The sequence below is a fragment of the Anopheles stephensi genome, chromosome 3 (assembly GCF_013141755.1).
Source record: "Anopheles stephensi strain Indian chromosome 3, UCI_ANSTEP_V1.0, whole genome shotgun sequence".
Classification (NCBI taxonomy): domain Eukaryota; kingdom Metazoa; phylum Arthropoda; class Insecta; order Diptera; family Culicidae; genus Anopheles; species Anopheles stephensi.
Genome location: NC_050203.1, coordinates 20,371,050 through 20,389,686, shown reverse-complemented (window position 1 = coordinate 20,389,686; position 18,637 = coordinate 20,371,050). Strand labels below are relative to the sequence as shown.

At 48.8% G+C, this 18,637-nt stretch overlaps 1 protein-coding gene across 4 annotated transcripts; it reads left to right on the top strand.

Moving 5' to 3' along the window:
- Positions 1 to 543: 543 nt before the first annotated feature.
- LOC118512792 (AT-rich interactive domain-containing protein 1B) lies at positions 544 to 17,525 on the top strand. Of its 4 annotated transcripts, XM_036057713.1 has the most exons (7): positions 544 to 736; positions 8,441 to 8,898; positions 8,982 to 9,277; positions 12,414 to 12,580; positions 12,659 to 12,721; positions 12,815 to 15,226; positions 15,326 to 17,525. In XM_036057713.1, exons 1-7 carry the CDS (start codon positions 575 to 577, stop codon positions 15,749 to 15,751), a joined length of 3,984 nt encoding a protein of 1,327 aa, XP_035913606.1. In that variant the 5' UTR covers positions 544 to 574; the 3' UTR covers positions 15,752 to 17,525. The 4 variants fall into 4 exon arrangements, with proteins under 4 accessions (XP_035913606.1, XP_035913605.1, XP_035913607.1 ...); XM_036057712.1 differs by having other exon boundaries at positions 12,815 to 17,525; XM_036057714.1 differs by lacking the exon at positions 544 to 736 and adding an exon at positions 1,781 to 1,911 and having other exon boundaries at positions 8,443 to 8,898; positions 12,815 to 17,525.
- Positions 17,526 to 18,637: the final 1,112 nt, after the last annotated feature.

Sequence of the window (18,637 nt, the reverse complement as noted above, 5' to 3'; positions counted from 1 at the left end):
CCCATCCAGAGTGTCCTCCAGAATTCTGGACTGGCTACTCAGCTAAGGAAATACATAAACAGTCAATTAAAAAAAATTAATAGTCCTCGAAATCCTCCAATATTGCTCCAGCTTCACGGTAGAGTTTTCACAGGGAAATCGATAAACTATTGCATTTACAAGTCTTAAATACAAAAAAAAAAAACAAAAAAGAATTTTTGTTTGCAGACCCCGAAGAAAAGGATAATCCGAAACGAAAGCCAAATATCACCAAACGTTACTTTGATTGCCTAGCCCTGGAATGCGGAGGATCATTTGCAAATTTGCAAGAGAAAGATCACACCCGCTCTCTCTCTTTGTTATCTCGCTCTCTTTCTTTCTTATTTGCTCTGTCTCCTTCTCGGAGCATAATATTAGGGGTACGTACGTTTAGGGGTGAGTAAAACCTGTGTATGTGTGTGTTAGTGCGTTCATACATCCGGCAGCAGCATGCGGGAAAAGGATGACGAGCATAAAGTGCGACAAAACATATGAGCATAAGAAAGCGTGAGAGAGAGAGAGGGAGAGAATCAACGCATCGAACGAGCGTTCAGGAATGTTTGATCGGGAGGAGGAAGTTTTGCTTCAAAAAACCAGTTTTCAGTTGAACAAGGGCGCGTGCTTCGATCGGGCCGCTAAAGTTTGCGTGCGTGTTGCGTTTTTGTGCAAGTGGCAAGTGAAGTTTCAATCAAAATACCAGAAAACAAGAAGAAAAGAGGTTAGAAAATCCATATCCTGTGTGAGCTCCTTCTCCCTGGTTCAATTAGTGCGTCAGTGCCGTGGCTTTCCTATATTATGTAGAGTGATTATTGTGAGTCAGTTTGCTTAAAGTGTCCCCCGCAATTCTAACATCTGCTGTGAAGCGATGGCAGCTTGTGTGTATCGGTCGCAAAACTCGCCTGCAGTTTGCGTGGGGTGCTGCTGTGCGATTCCTTAAGTGGTGGCCAAGTGCAGTCCAGGTTCGACCACTTGGAAGCACAGTTTAATGACGGTGTAGTTTAATGATGCTCCCCGAGCATTCGAAGTTCACGCTCAATCAGCCGACACCGACCCGTGCCATAGTCTTCCCACAGTCACCACAGTGGAATTTGTGTATATTGTTCTAGATCTAAATTAAAGCAGCTAATTAAGCCCGAGTGTGATGTGTCCATATGTCCATAAACTAATAGTTGGCACACCGGTCCAGAGCATTCACGTCGAAGATACCGTTACCGACCGGAGCAGTGCGACCATTAGCTGGACCAGTTCTTGGTGGACCAATGCGTTCTTCCTTTCCGCCATCCATGAATCGTTTTTACTGCCCCATTCAGTGAAAGTCGTAGAATGTTAAATGAAACGATTCCTCCACGATCTTTCACACGATCGTATGGCTTCAGTTTGGGCTATGTCGTTCGCTCGTCCGAACATCCGTACAGCGCCTCACCCATATTAAAGCGATCCAGTCCGTTTTCCGTTCTCTTATCCTTTCCTACTTTACGGGTTTGGTCAGGAATGTTTGGTTGGTGCGGAATAGAAGAGAACGCTCAATCATGGTGAACCGCGTAGGTTCGAAGCTATGAGAAAAGGAGGATGGAAGCATAAAAAAACACACACACACACAATAAAACACACATAGAGAAACACCCGAGCACTAGCAAGCATCCCGTGTGTCGGCATCAGCTTTTTTGGGCATCCAAGCAGATCATGGCTGTCATGGCTACCTGAAACCTTTCAAGAGACGTTGACGATTGCTTGCTTAACTCAGCGTACACGCAGCATCATTTGCTTAGAGGTGTAGGGGTGCAATCAGTGAAGATTCAGCAGGCAGGAAGGCGTCTGCAGATCGTCTACGGTCAGTATCTTGCCAGCCAGTCTCAAACAAACGCCTCCAAAGTTCGAGGAAAACATCGTAAAGTGAGTCGTACTTGCTGTTATTGTGTTGCGAATGTACAGGGACAGTGTCATCTCAGCAAGTCCCAAAACTAGTGATCCTAGCAACCCATAAACCTACGCATACTGTGTCCAGCCATGTGGTGTGGTTGCTTCGAAACGATCCCTTCCTACAGAGCATTAGGCCTGCAACAGGTTCCTTCGCATCATGCAACGTATGCGCGTATTGCATTGTGTGCCGTTTTTTTTCTCTTGCTGGTGAAAGCAAACCCACCCGTTACTCCGAAGAAACAAAAATTGACGAAAGTGGGAAATAAAATACGACGCTACACCAGAAACCCCCCAAAAAAGGAACAACACGCGTAAGGATGATGACCCGAACCCCGAGAAGTCAATCGATTGCATTTGGGACATCTCGCAGGAAGGTTGGACCCTCGGAGAGGAATTCCAGTTTTGTTGTGTGCCTGACAATTTCGGTGCATGCTGTTTCGGAATCTGGACGGTCCAGAGCCGTGTGGAGAGGGTCCGGGTGAAAAATGTGCAGTTATTTATTGCATTCGGTGGTGTGCTGGGGGTGTGTCATCCTCAGGTACATCTCTACTGCGACCGAGAAGCCCCTTTTTTGCTTGCTGCCTTGCACATTGATTGGGTTTCGTCGGGATATTGGCTTTTTTCGGTTGTGAAGCCGTTGGCCATTATTATTGTGACGATCACGTACATCGATCCCGGAAGGACACCCGTGAAGTTTGACGGCGTTGTCCCGTACGTGGAAGAGCAAATTGGTACAATAGGAAACATCGTGGGAACGATCACTTGCAGGAGTGTCTGGGGTTTTCATGGCGGAGTCGTCGGAGGGTTTTTTGTTATCAATTTTTGATAAATTCGTCTCCTTGCCGTAAATGGTTTTCGAGTGGTTGAAGTGGTTCATGATCGCTGGTAGAGATGAGGCAGGCTAGATTTTTGAAAAGCATGTATAAATCATTGAAATTTTTTTAAAGATAATTCATCAAATCTTTTCTGTTTGAAAATCATTCAGCAGTAAATTTTAGAGTTCCTGTTCTTTTCTTGGTGAGGATATATTACGGAGAGAGTAAGGGAGTCTAGCTTCAGCGGCAGGTCCTCCGTTACTCTAGTCCGCCATTGTGATACACGATCTACAATCCTCTTAGTAAAATTTGGATTGTTGGCTATAGGTCCAAGACCTCTTTTGCAAATCTAAATTCATAAAATATTTGGAGATCGTCGCACTGTAATGACATGCTGGCGTATGTTAAAAATAGCAAAGCTCTGGATCTTTATTAATAATGCTTACAAAATTGTATGGCACTGAAGGACAGAGTATTACCTCCAGGAAATACGGGTTATTTCCTTATAGCAGAGACTGAGTCTCCAGGGAATATAAGAAAGAACTACAATCCCTAATGCCCTTTATCTTCAATTTCTGGCATTTTTGACTAGATTTATCTCATGAGAACAGTCCTGTGTGTCTGTTTTATCAGAAACAGAACAAAATATAAGTTATGAGCAGACTTTCGATGTCTCCATTTGCCATGCGTAATTTGTCCAAAGAAGTCTGAGCCTAGGCCTTTCACCACAGTTTTGTACAGAGCTATCCCTGTCACAGAATCTGCAGCGGAAGTTCTAAGAGAATTTTGAAATATTTATTTAAATTCACAATCGATTGTTCGGGCACTAAAACCCCTATAGGGCCTACCGTTACCCAGCTGGATTTTTAGTTGAGAATTAAACCACAGGTCGACTGTTACAATATTTCCCGAATGTCGGGAATGTCCCGACCTCCGTTCGTGGGAACCGCCCTATCCCAACGAAGAACCCTGCAAGCCACGATCACATGCCATCCCTTTGGAACCCTTTTCTAAACTAAAAGCCTCCCTAACGATTCCCTGTCATTCGACCGATATCGAACTGCCGTTAAAGTGGCATCTGCTAACATCCATTTGCACTTCTCCGGTTCTAACGCTCAACGCCCGGTTCTGGTAATGCGTTACGATAAGAATAAAAGCTCGTCATATTCGTGGATAATAATGCACGTCCTTCAAAGGAAACTGCACTTAACTGTGAACCACCAAAAACAAAAAAAAAACAGCCCTGCCTTCGTGAAATAAATCAAAACCACGCATGTGTGTCTCGTTTGAAGTCATCATTTTAAAATAGCACCAGGAACAGCAGGGACCAGCAGACGTGCACAGTTCTCTGGTTCGGTTTAGTCTGGGGTCCCCTTTTTCGGTCACACGCTTAAATGAGTCGGAAAATTAACCGTAAAATGTAGAGCGACGTGCCGGTCTTTGGTCGGGGGGTTTGATAACAGACTATAGGGACTAACTTTAATTAACTGGCTACCTGATGCAATTACGGATAAGCCGGAGGTGGAAAACAATCCCTAAATAGCGCGAGAGATGGCCGAGCGATGATACGCGTGGCTCAGTTATGTTATGTACCTTTCGTTCTCTAATGATGATCATTAGCCATCAAAAGGGGTGGACGATCACGTTGCCGTTCTTGAGGTCCTTCAATGGCGTAAGATCTTTTTCATTGCTTTCCCCAACAAGCACACAACAGGTTGTTTATTATTTGCCAATCATTTTTGTGTAGTTTGTGCACAAAAAAGAGGGCTGGAACTGGACTCCATACACCCAAGCCCGGTAAGTGGAAGAATTGCATTTAATGACCGTAACAATTGTGGTGGCTGCAGTTTTTTTTTCTCGAATTCTTCTTCGACTGTTGTGCGAAATTGCTGCTGGTCTTTTCTTTTAAGTGAATTCTCCAAGGGCCACATTGTTGCGAGTAGCGATCGCACCTCCGTGTTCCCTTTTTCGGGACGTGTGTGGAGGCTTCCAGCTCCTAGAAGCTGACTTACATAACGAGGTCGAGAATTCCCGGGAGCGTAATTACCACGATCGGACGGACCCGATCGTCATCATCATCATCATCATAGTCTGAAGCTGTTGCCTGCTCGGATAATGAGCGATACACTTAAAGCAGGAAGCAAAAAACAAGCAACTACACTTCTGTATCACACTCTTCAGTAGAGGTGTCTGGCTGGCCCGGTTCTGTACGAATGGTCGGTGCACTTCGGAGCCAACACGCAGCCGACGCACCGTGGAACGTGCAGGAACGTCACACATTTAAATATGAAAATAATTCCAAGCCGTGCACATGATCGTGCGGGTGCATCAAGCAGCAGGCCAGCTGCGTTGGGGATCGGTCTTGTGGTGCAGTGGAGCAAATCGCTGCGAATCTCTTTCGAATGAGAGTTCGAGCGGGGAGAGTAAAGTATATTATGTTTTTATATTCTAATTTGGAACCAACGCAACGTGGAAGAACACATTTTAGTGCTGTCGATGCGTTGTTTGGCAAGGAGCACCTGGAGGACTTTATTCTACTCAGGCCGTTAGGTCTGCTTACTCCATTTTCTTTCGCTCAAACATTCAGATCGGATCACACCGAGCCAACAACACCGGGAAGATTCTTCATTCCCTGATGTTCCGGGATATGGAACGGTGCGAGTCACCGTCATGTTTTTTGATGGACGACAGGAAGCCGGTTTCTCGCAGTACCGCAACAAATATTACGCACGCAGTGACATGTGCGCAAGATGCGACGTTCTGCGTACGTTCGTTGGCCCTCTCTGGGGCGATTCTTGATGTGCGTGCAGGGATGTGTAACCTGTCGCGATTATGTAGCTCGAAGTTCTTAAACAAAAGTCCGATAGATCCGGGCGATTCTTCTTGACCTAACGAGCTCTTAGGGCATGCCTACCATTTTTGGGTTACTAGACCTATTGATGCCACGCCATTGGACGGTCAGAGCACTCACAATATCTCCAGACTATCTAGCTATAAAACTGCAGTGCTGCAAAGCTGGTTGCTCAACCCTGCCTATATGATGATCGTCGCTACGATCGCTCCGAGCTGGCCTGGGAGGCTCGGCAGCACAAGACAGCCGCCGTTATGAGTATGTTTTCTGCAAGCGATACACACGTAGCAGGATCGCTGGTTGATTTATTTGTCGCCGATAGCTGTCCCGTCCGTGTCTTCCACGTACGAATTACGAATGTATAACGGCGATGATGGCATAATGGCGCGGCTTAGGTTGGAAGCTGTGCTTATCAACCTGTCAGAAACGCCTTTGGAAACGAAATCCGACGTTTGACAGACCGTTTAGCGACCAAGCTGATAACAGCTGCTAATTTATAGTCTTTTAAGGCAGAGCAACGACAAAAAGTAATGCGGCTTAGACAAAAAGTGTTACATTTTCCTCAAGAAAGAAAGGGAGAAAGCGAAAGCAGAAACAAAAAAACCCTTTGCAAGACAAACATCATTCGCATGCATTTTCGGTGTGTGTGTGTGTGTGTGTGTGTGTGTTTTTGTTAATTATTCAGCACAATAAATTACTGGCTTTAATTGGCAGTTTTTATGTAGCGAGGAGAACAAAACAGCGAACATTAAACAGACACCAAGCAGATGCTGTTAAAAATGGAGAAAAAGAACTGGACACTAAAGTACACAATACGCCGCAGGTCGCGTAACAATGGAGTGGATTTGCCGGTCCAGTTCCGAAACCAGAAAAGAAAGACATAAAACTGTCGCACAAAAATAAAACAAAACTGCTGAAGAACATTAAAACCACATTAAACAGAGAAAGGGACAGAGAATGGAATAAGAAATTATATGAAGTGTTTGTAAGTGTAGCAAGGAACACACCGTAAAGTGTTGCACAAGAGATAAAAACAACACATGATAATGGGTTTCCTTTTCTTGTGTGTGTGTCATTTTTAAGGAAGAGGCCCTGGAGGCTTGGTTTCAGTTTCGATTGCAAGCAAATTATATCTTTATCATCTACTTTTTCACCTTTAAATGGTGATAAACTGATGAAATTTTCCAATAGGATGGAGTCAGTCAGATCTTCTTCCTCCTTGGCACTACAACCTCGAGAGGTCTCGGACTACCGTTTTTGGTGCTCTGTGACTTGATTTTACCCTTAGTGAAGTAGTCAAGCCCTGCGTACGGGAAGGCGGTCTTGATGGGATTTGAACCCCTGGCACCGCTGTTGCCCCGGCCTCCGGACCGCTCCATTATGAGCAATGGACGAGTATACTCAGAAGAATTCTCTCTCTGGTGGATGCTCTCTAGCGTGAAGCTTGGCTGTAGATTCTCACGAGTCCAATGGGTTAGAAATGTGATGAGCATGACACCGAACAAACGAGTCTTTGATGCCATATGGAAATCGCAACTGGAGTGGAAAATGTTCTTGGTTCAGAATAATGCTCCGGCTTAAGCTGCTTAGTTTCGTTTTTGAGAGTAAAAGTGGGCGTTAGAGACGCAATTTATCAAGAATTTAAATTACCAAATTAAATTTCATGTGATTTTATAAAAAAAATTACTAAAAGAAATAGAATTTTCCATCCAATTCCATCGACACTTCTTTCACTAGACGCAAAAAAAAAACCCTTAAATCATCTTCTTTCCACAATTTCTACCCGATCATCGGTTCAGAAGATCGATCGTTCGCACGCCCAACCGGCCATCATCAGCGTGCGTCCGGATCAACGTCGATTGCTGTCGATGGCCGTCGTGAGCCGGATGATGGCAATTTTCATCGTACCGATTCGAGTGTTCGCAGCTTCTTCGCACCCTGACCGGCTTTCCAAGAGGCTTTTCCTCTTTGCTGTGCCAGTGGCACCAAGATTGTGTGCACCCTCTGCAAGGGCACACACACACACACACACACACACACACACACTGGAGTATAATTATGTACCTGTGCGGACGGTGCATTGGCATGCTATTGATTGAAGCGTTGTCGTATCCGAGAGGTGTACGAGGGTTTGGAACCGCATTCGGCGAACTTTGCAAAGTAAAAGCGTCTTTAACGCCGTCTATAACACCCAAACGATTGGCTGGTTAAGAGCTCACCAGCCCGTAAAGGTCTCACGATCACCAGCAGTATTACATCTTACATCAGAAGCAGCGGAAAAATGCAAACGGGACGGTCGGGAATTAGGCGATCGGTTTGTAAAAAGGGACACATTTCTGGGATTCTGGGATCTGAACTACCTGTGCAATAGGCTGCTCAGTCTCACAGGTCTCAGGTAGCTTGGGATCTTCTACCTGAGCTAATTATTATAACCTAGCTACTTCCCAAAAAAAAAATCCACCTCAAACAATGTTGTTAACAACGGCAAAGATAAGTAAGAACATGCCGAAAAAGGTGCGAAATAAAACCTCCGTCACGTTCCGTTCCTGCTTGGAAAGGTTTTGCCTCATTCACCAATAAATATTCCAAACCTTAACGACAATTTTAAAATGCAGTGCGGCAATGCACTTTTGAACCCAGCATTGAATGGCAAGCATTAAATGGGTCACCAGCATTAAAACTGGTCAACTCGACCTGATCGTACTCAATATTTGCTCCATGGCGTTGCATAATTCGTAGCTCTTGCCGCTCCCGGTACACACCCGTTTGTACCCATCGTCGGTCCGTGAGCTTAATTTAAGATTTTCATTTTATGCTCCCTGTTGCTTACCTCTAGGTGTCTAGCAAGGGTCTTTGTCCCGATGTGCCGCGTACTGCAAGCGGCACGATGACGGTACAGCCGAACAATCATGGCGGCGACCACGCGCTGCAGGGTCAACCGCATCGTTATCATCTGCATCATGATCCGGCGTACAACATCACCACAGCCGAGGCCGATCTCGATTACACCAGCGACAACAGTGTAGCGATACTGCAGCAGCAGCAGCAGCAGCAGCAACACCATCCATCAGCAGTCCATCATCATCACGCTCACCATCATCAGCAGCAGCAGCAGATGCAGATGCAGCAACACCATCATCACTATATGCCATCGAGCTCCAGTTCCTGTGATAATACCAAACAACCGACCGCCAGGCTCGGTGGGACCACCAACACCTCCAGTGCCGCCGGTTCCTGCGACGAGAACACGTCCAACGTACTGGACGTAAATCTGGACTCCAAAAAGATTTCACTGTAAGTCACACGGCACGCCGGCGCACCTCGGCGATCGTTGATTGATTTTTGGCTTTGCTACCCTGTTCCCACTTTCGCCGCAGTGCTCACCACAATGGCTCAAGACTGAACTCACCGGTTCGCTTCGGTGACGAGCGGAAGTACGGCAACAATCACAACCTTCATCATCACCATCATCATCATCATCACCACGGGCATCCGGGTGGTGGTGGTGGTGGTGGTGGTGGCCATCACAGTCATCACATCGAGGTGTACAGTGACGGGACGGCCGCAATGGACAGCAGCAAACTGGAGGAGGAAATATCCGAAGATGACCGGGGGCCACCGTTACCGCCACGACCCGCACCGAGAACCCGTGCCGCGCAACGGCTGGAAGCGGGTAAGCATGGGACGGTGGAATGGAGTCGAGGAATGACTCGACAGTAGCCTAGGAAGTAGGATAATTTGAAACAATTTTACCCGGCTCCGTTTGCCGCTGCCACCGTTGTGAAGCACCATCGGACCCGGAGGATAAGGTTGGGTTGCCCTTTTGCCTTTTGGTTGGTTATTCGTGCGTCGGGGATGGGGTTTTGCCAAGCTGTTGTTGGGCAGAACGAATCGACGTCAAATTGAAAGCGAAGGTGTTGAACTAATAGTGTTCCAGGGGTTTTTAAGCTACACCTGGAATTGAAACTTACAGCTAAGACATACGGAACCTGGCTGACACGGGTTGACCGTTCAAATAGGTTCCATAGGACATTTCAGGAATCCTGGAACTAGCTATTGGTTCTGGAACACTATGCTTAAAAGACACAAGGATCCCTTTTAGAATCACTTACTAGGCTTGTTGGACATCACACAATGGGTAAAAGACTCGAGAAGGCCCCCCCTAGAATCTTTTGTGTGCAGCACTGTGGCCTGTCATTTTTATTGCACAGTGGGATTTTTGTATGGTCATAACTCGTTTTATATAAACATTGTGCATTGTTCCTTAATACTGTTACTGGACAGCGAGTAGAGCATGATTATATACATTGTAAGAAGTGATTTGAAATGTTGATATTCTTATTTTTCCTCCTTTTCTGAATATCTATGCCCGTTAACAAGTATCCATCGAACCAATGTTCCGTTACAGTCCGGGAACACCGTGTATGTTGTAAGCCTGCTGATTGGTCACTCCTAGCGTGCCCAAAAATTAGTACGTAGCTCCTGCAAGCCAATATCAATGGTCAAGATAGAGAAAGGGGGATTTGATCGAAAAATAAGCAATATTTCATTCGACTTTATTAAACCATTTTTGACCACACTGAAAGCACACTGTGAAGCTTTCGCAACGCGTACAGCGGGTTGCATACATTCAGGCGTAAATCCTACAGTACCTAACAAATTTTGTGAGGGGGGGCCTTCTCGAGTCTTTTACCACACAATGTCCTATTTACCACTAAGGGCTTAGTTGTATCTTCTTCAACCTAGCGCTTGGGAGAATAATTTTTGATGAGTCAATCTAGGACTTGGTTCATGACCGGTTTACCATACGAAAATAATGGGAAGTCCAATTGACTGGTGCTATACAGGAATGTCATTTAGACTTCGTGTTTCTGAGACCTGGACTCTGTCCACTGCTGATCAAAACTGCTGCAAACGACAGGAGTGTCATCAGAAGGAATTTTGGTCCCATTCGAGGATGCTCAAGTGGCCTAACTTTGGAAATGGTATCGTAGGGGGTACCATTCACACTATAGGTCCATGACAAGCTATAACCTCTGTCTACCTCTATTGAGTCAGACATGTTAAGCGCCGACGAGGTAGTTCGAGGTCTTTATAAATGGAAAATGGTTTCTTGAACTTACTCGTCCTTACTTTTTTTTGGCTTTTTGGTGTGTCCATTTCCACTCTCTTCTTCTTCCTTAGCACACTACAACTTCGAATGGTCTCGGCCTGCCATTTCTGGCTTTTGGTGACTTAATTAATTTGTGACTGAGACCCGTAGTAAAGTAGTCAGCCCTACACGTACGCAGAGGCGGTATGGATGAGATTTGAACCCCGGTCATGCCGAGTGAAGGCCATATCTCCTTTTTTTCTTTTGAGTGGTCTCAAATGGCTTCCAAGACTCTCTTGCTCGGTGTCATTCTCAAGCACATTTCTAGCCCATCGGTCTCGTGAAAGCCTTGCGGGATCCATCTAGCGACAATTCTTCTGAACATAATCCTCCACACGTGCCTAACGGCCATTTTGAACCAGTCGAACCCTTGAATGCCGCACCACTGCAAACGCCCCGATGTCGTCAGGGACTTCTATATTCGCCAGGACATGTCTCGTGGCACGTGACGGGACGGATCCTGCGCACTGGTTCACGTTCCTCCTGCAGCGAGAACTCCACCCCCAAAACCCGCGCACCCCAAAACAATCCTCGTGTACGTGCATTGGTATGCGCTGCTGAAGGATGCCACCAGCATCCGACGTGGTGTTGGTGGTATTGGTGGCGCGCAACAACGAGAGCAAACTCATTTCGCCTGTCAAAAGTTTGGTGAACTGTGTGTGCGTGCGTGTTTGCTTGCGTATGCTTATCTCTAGCGCCTTTGCGCGGACAGGGAAGTAAACAGTTTTTATTGGCAACTACAGGCAGCAAAAGTTTGACGCTTTTTTGAGTGGGTTTAAGGCTTCGCATAAATGTGCGGGGGGTGCTCCCGTCGAACATTGACCCAATAGTTGGAGAGTCCTTTGATGCGTCCCGGATCAAATCGCTGGAAGGACCCTTCGCACACGCGATGCTTTGCTAAAGCGTGGGGATTGTCCCAGTGTCCGCTAGGAAGGAGAGACACCAAACACACAAGCAGAGGGTGCGGACCAGATCGAATCATTGGACATGGGAGCAGTGTGTAGTGTGCAAGTAACATGTTGTGAACCTCCTGTCCGGAGGGAAGGACTTTAGGCCCTCCGTCGTGTGGATAGGACAAAACGGGGCACGATTGTATAATACGAGAATGTGTAGCAGCAGCAGTAGTAGCCACGCATCACCAGATCAGAGTACAATAATAATAACCGACGCCACGACGTTCGCTTAGGATAGTGGAGTGGAGGGCGAAGTGGTCCCCATAGTGTGATAGCTGCCCGCCATAGCCGATAACCGATAGTACAACATCCAGCAACAATATTAGCAGTATCTTTACTCCCCGGATAGTAGCAGTTTATAGTATTTTGTGTCCGTTTGTTTTTCGTCGACTCCTGGCACCCGGAACCGATGGTTAAAGTTCCGACGTTCACCCATCCAACCTCGTAACAAGCGCGTAAGACCGAGCTGGTGGTGCGCTTTCGTCAGTTAGTTCTAACGTCTGAAGTGCTAAAGGGCTCAACCATGCACGGGTATCCCTTCATGCAGGTTGTCCAGTACAGTGTGCCCACGTGCACCTGGGCACCACCGCCAGTTGAACCACCGCGTCCACCATCGGCAACAGCGGGTTAATATTCTAATGACGTGACGTGGTGCGCTGACGACAGCTAACCTCACCATTTGCTATCCTTCGATTTCTCGACAGCTTCCTCAACATCCGGCGTCCGGAAGTACGTCATCTGGTGCTTGATATGTGGCGGCATCTCCAGTCTGCTCGGTGTGCTGTTTCTCGGCATCTACTTCCTGCTACACTCGTATACGAGCACGGTCGGGTACTTCGAAACTGTGCCCACGTTCGTGCCTGCTACCTTTGTAAGATGTTGGAGGGAGATGTCCCGGGGGGTTTTTTTGTTGTTGTTCCCAACTAACTGTTTTCTATCCCAATTTTAGCTCATGCTGACGGGTATCTGTATAATGAGCCTGGCGAGGCGTCGCAACCGGTACAGCTATCTGGTATGTAGCCTGTTTGGAGAATTCGAACGCCTCTCGTCCTCCGCACTTTTGGAGCGAGTGTTGTGAACCTTTCCGGTTTCATTTCCTCTGCAGATCAAACTGTCGGGAGCCTGTGGGCTGGCATCGGCACTGACCTGTGCCCTCGTGACGGTAACCACGACCGTCCTCCACATGAGCCGTCTCCAGGTGCTGCGAGAATGCGAGTACACACTGAAAACACGTACCTGCACCTGTTACTCGGTGACGGCGGACAAGCAGACGGAACCGGGCGGTGTGGACGACAGTGTGCGGTTCGTGTTCGATTCCACGTCTGCGGACTGCGGTGTGGTGCACGGCGCGCTCTACTCCTGTCTGCGTGCCGTGTTCGGTCTGTCCGTCGCCGGTGTACTGGTGGCCGTATTCAGCTGCATGCTCGTGTACCAGCTGTTAAGCCACGAGCGGAAAAAGATGTACTGGGAGCAGCTCGAGCTGCGGTGCCGTTCGCTTTACTCCGGCCACCAGGGTCCAGCCTCCGTACAGCCGCCCGGACCGGCCATGCTAGGAGGTGGTGCGAGCGGTGGGTTAGGAGGTGCCAGTGGCCGGGCTGTTAACTGTCGCTGCTGCGAACAGTGCCATGCACACCGGAACGTGCTACCGTCGGCCTACCCGTGGGAAGGTGACCAGCGGTTCTGGACACCGGGACAGGCCGGTAACTTCTATTCACCGAATCCGGGCGGTGATGAGCCGGGAACGGGGGGACGGCTGAACGCTAGCGGACGTCGTATGCCGGGATGGAGCTGGCCCCGGATGCCCTGGCAGCGAAACGATGCTTCCCAGCGGCTTTCACCGCACAGTCCCGACTCGCAGTACGGGTTCTCGAATCGGGCGGGCGTGGTTGGGCCGGGTATGATGCCGCCGGGCGCTGGTGCTGGCACGCTGCTCGGTGATCCGTCGGTCGGTCAGCCACGGTACAACGTGATCGACCAGCAGTACGGTATCTGGGGTCCACCGCCACCGTACAGCGATCCCAACAGTCCGGCCCGCCGCGGACGCTACCAGTACATGCATCCGGGCCAGTGCGGTCCACCGCTGATCGATCCGACCGGTATGGGGCCGGCGGGCTCTTCGATGCTAGCGCCCAATGCTGCGGGACCGGCCGGGCCCGGCATCGCCATACTCGAGTGCCATCAACATTCGGTGATGGGTGTGGACGTGCACGGCATCCCGCAGCAGTACGTCGGTGGACAGACGAGCCTGACGAACGGTTCGGGACAGGCGGCCCTACCTGCCAGCTATGGTCGGGGCGGTGTAACCGGCAACGGGGGAGGATCTTCCGGTGGTTCCAATGTTGGTGGTGGTGGTGGTGGCAGCAATGTTGGTAGTAAAAGCAGACAGCAGCAAGCCGGTGGGTACAGTAAGCCTTCGGCGAAAGAGAGCTACGAAAACGCTCCCTCCGACAGTGACGGTCCGGGGCGGGATCGGTTTTCCAACACGCTGCCACTGCGCAAGGCGAAGAAACGGGTTGAGGCGGGTGCGAAAAGCATCGGTCCAGCGTCCAACAACGGCCAACCAACGAGCGGTGGCCGGGTAAATGTACAAAACGTGTTCGGAGCGAACCAGCAGGTTCCGGCAGGTGGGCCCGGTTCGCTCGAAACGTCCGAGAACGAGTATAACGAGCCGAACCTTCCATCTCCAAACCCCGGTGGTCCCGATGAGTGTTCGGGTCGCGGAGGATCACCGCACACCGGCGCTGCTCTACACGGCATGTCGACCGCTGCAGCAGCAGCACTAGCGTCGGGCCATCCACCAAGGAACCGGCGCCAGAAGCTGCCGAGCACGCTGGGCATCGAAAACAGCGGATTCCAGACGGTGGAAGCACTGGAAGCCGAAGCAGCGTCAGCAGCCACCGGCAAGCTGCTGGAACCGACCGAGTCCGAGGTGTACTTTGCGGACGTCAGCAGCTGCTGCAACATGTCCGTGAAGAACGACAGCTACTACGACGATGCGAACCAAAGACGTAAGAAGGAGAAGCAGCAACAGCAGGACCAAGCGGACGACTACATTGCGCAGCGGTTTGGCAAGCGGGAGTCATCGGTCCGCAGCCGGCAACCCTTTCCCCAGACCGTGCACGGCGATAAGCCCCCGGTAATGCCACGGTCCTCCCTGCTGCCGAAGGATCACTCCCGCCAGAGCATGTGTTCGATGGATTCGGGCGAACGGACGGACTACACCGACCTGTCGCCGGCCACCCCCAGTACAAACTTCCCGTCGATCGGTGGTGGTGTCCCCGGTAGCGGGAAGCCACCTCAGCAAACCTCACCGAACGATGGCACCAACGCTCTCCATCGGACCGCGGAACACGGCGAACAGCACGGTCCGGTAGTGGTCGGTGGTGGTGGTGGCGGTGGTGGCTGTAACTTTATCGCCTCGTACCCGTACTCCTCGAACGAGCAGAGCCAGGAGGCACACCGACGCTCGACCAAGAACCTGCACGACATCTTCCTGGCGCCCGACTCGCAGTACGAGGTAATGAAGGAATTGCATAGATTTAAGTCGACCCCACTAACGCTAACACCCTTCGAACCACCGGAACACGGTGGCCGTTCATCATCATCGTCCTGTCAGGATATGGCCGGCCCGTTTCCTTCCGCGTCCGCGGCTGTCGTCGGTAGCGATCGGACCGACCGTACCGGGGCGGGACAGCCAGCGACCACCGGCAGCACCAAACCAAAGTCACCGAAGAATCTCAACATTACGCCCATCAAGCGGCAGAGCCTGGGCACCAACATTAGCTCGATCATCCAGAACCTGAGCGGCAGCGATGTGGGGCTGCTGTATCCCGAGGGTCGCAGCCACGGGCCGTCCCAATCAGCGTACCACCAAAGTGTCATCGGATCGGAAGGTTCGTCCGGTGGAGGGGTGGAGGGCAGCGGCAGGAGCGGCAGACCCGGCGGGGATGTGAACGATAGTGTGAGCAGCAACGAGGATAACGAAGAGCATCCGATCGATGGTGAGCGGAGACGGGGGTTGACCGGCGATCGCCGCTTGTGAGACGAAGTGTATGTGTGAGGCGAGCCTCACAGGGTTTTGTGTGTCCAGGAGGAAGGTTCGAGTGTCATTAGCAGTACAGCTCGACGCTAGTAGCATTTTGCCGATGGAATCTCTGTAAGGGAAGAATTGATGATATACGCTGGTTAACGTATTGCATTGCACACAATGAGTTCCATCCTTTTGATCGATATTTAACTCAGATTCTAGGGCTGAGGACAACTGCTTTATCAGATAAGGCGAAGGCGCGTGTTCAAAATCCTCATCCTCGGGTGTTCACCGCATATTTTTGAACGACCGATCGTTAGTACCTCCTTCAGGAGGTCGGTAGTTGCCATCAAGAACAAAGTCACAGTACTCGCCGCTGACAGGTGCAGGTGAACGTCAGGTTGTGTGCTAATGCATACGTTAACCGGCCGTCACATCATTACTCAACAGCAAAGGAGAATAGTTCTTTTTTTTCTTCTGTGCCACCATTACTTAGCATGAGTAAAGCCAGGATAGCTATCCATTAGCCGAGTAAAGAGACACGGTTTAAGGGCTAGGCGTCGTCAGAACCCATCCAACCCGGAACTATCGCGTCCAAAAAACCTTTTGCGTTAGCCGTTCAATCCCACTTCCGATGTGTTCCGGAAATGTTCTAATGTTTTCTCCTCGTGAATAAATTTTGACACCTCAGACACACCGGTGCCGGCTCGCTAACTGATGATCTCCAGTACGTTGTTGTTGTGTAGCTTTAATACAATTCTCGACTCGTTAGCAGTCTACACGGTTGGATCTTCCAGTTTAAGGCTCTTCCCGCGCGTGTCCTCCGCAGTTTAGTTGTCAGGTCGCGTGTCACGCACGAGTGACAGTAATTAGTAGCTTAGCGTTTAGTGTACATACACGTATATCTGCCAGCATCACTTGTGTAGACAAAGCAAAGTAGCAAAATTTGTACCTCTCCTTGCGGGCGCCTCTGTTAATCTAGATAAAGCTTTACATCGCCAATTACTGTTGTTGTTGTTGAGGAGTGGTCCGAATTTGTTGGGTTTCAATCATTTGTAAACTGGTAGCTTTTCGTCCGGTCAAATCTCTTGGAAAAAAGGGACAACTTGTTCCATCCTCGGCTGGTCCAGCGAAAAAAAAAAAAAAACATTAACCCTTAGTAAGCGTAAGTCCTTAGTGCAAAAACAGAACGTAGAGTGTAGTTCCCAAATTAGCCCCAACTCTAACAGTACAGCAAAACAGTGTTAGTTAATCAGGCTCAAACTACGGCTAGTAGCGATGGAAGGAGGACGATGTTCCCTTGACGTTCACGGTATCGTGGGTTCCGCGGCACGAGGCGGCCATGTTTTTTTTTTATTTGGTTTGTATGCTACAATCACGAGTTGTACGGTGGTACGGGTTGTAGTGGAAGTGGTAGCAAAACAGGTACAACAACTATAGTGTAAGTAACGCTTACGAGCGCTTGGTGCGGTTTCTAGTGCGTGAGACAAACAATACTCGAACACAAATCGTGCACATCTAGCAATCCAGGATGGTGTGTGTGTGAGTGTGTGTGAGTGCTTTGTGTTTAAGTGTCTGTCGGTAGGAAACGCGGAAAATGGAAAATTAAATATTATGTACTGATTTGTTAAAGGAAAACAAACAAAAACCTGCCACACACACACAGAGACAGAAACGCACGCATCATCGCACACACCGTTTTGGTGATGCGTGAAATAAGGCTATTAATAAAAAACAATCAAACAAAATGGATGCGAAGATACAAGTTTGATTGAGAATTGGAAGCAAACGAATGTGTTTTTAATGTGTGCTTAGTTAAACCATTTACGAAAACCGATGGCTTCCTTGTGCCATAAAGCAGTTGTCCAGAGTTCTCAAGTATCGCCCTCGACTGTGAGTTTTATCCCAGAAATGCTTAATAGTTTATCAACCGTGGAGTTATCGTGATCCTCATATTCTTTTTGTATCTCTGTGTTGCTGGTATCCATATGTGAGCTGATCCCGGAGGACTAAACGGTTCGCTACTAGGTTCGCTGGATTTTCTCTATATTTCGACAAGGAGCACTGAAAGGGATTTTTGTGCTATCCCAACGTTCAGCTCAATCTTTTGAGTCAACCAGCCTCTTACAAACGAATATTCTAACGTCTCGTAGATCAGGTAGCTGAGGTTAGATCTTGTAGATAAGATATGGCGTGGTCACACATCCTTTACCAAGAAACTCAGAGTAGTTCGTGGTTCATCCAACGTAGGAGCACTCCTCAACCACCGTCGAGATTGTCGCCGTTAACTGATAATCTACTTGTGAGGCGTGCTCTATCACGGTGACAGGTCACCTGGTGAGCAGGCACTCTGTGTTCGTCTCATTAATCCTCAAACCAATCCTATATCACCGCAGATATCCAACCGATGGTGTCGTGGTCATTCGTAAAGCCAAACGAAAATTGGAAAGATAGAGCCCTGGAAGTCAAAGTCCACGTTTCGCATGATACCTTACAGAGCAATGGCGCCTCAGTCCCCGATGAGATTGGAACACCGACCATTATTGTGGCCTTCATCGGTTCGGTCCTGTTCTCTGGTATCGTAGGCCGCTTAAAGACAATGAACAGGTGGTGTTCGTGATGATCTGTTGGTACTCCCGGCATTTCTGAACTACTGGCCGTTTCCTCAAAAACAACCTATCCTGACAGCTTCCTTCAAAATCTGATTAAGATCATGAAAAGATCTTAAATGCACTATCGGTCCGGTAGATCTTCCTGGTCGCAAATACTTAAAATCACCACAGGTAACTGGCAATTCAATAACTGACGTCTGATTTCACACGATCAGTACTCCTAAGTATGATTCACAGACAATTCAAGAAAGATGGTTGTATCTCACATACGGTGCAGTAATTCACACAG

Bases quoted from the DNA above. Each gene is read 5' to 3' on its own strand.
- LOC118512792 (XM_036057712.1), top strand. From the start codon at position 575: ATGTTTGATCGGGAGGAGGAAGTTTTGCTTCAAAAAACCAGTTTTCAG. The intron at 9,278-12,413 runs GTAAGCATGGGA...ATTTCTCGACAG, and splicing joins CGCGCAACGGCTGGAAGCGG to CTTCCTCAACATCCGGCGTC. The intron at 12,722-12,814 runs GTATGTAGCCTG...TTTCCTCTGCAG, and splicing joins GCAACCGGTACAGCTATCTG to ATCAAACTGTCGGGAGCCTG.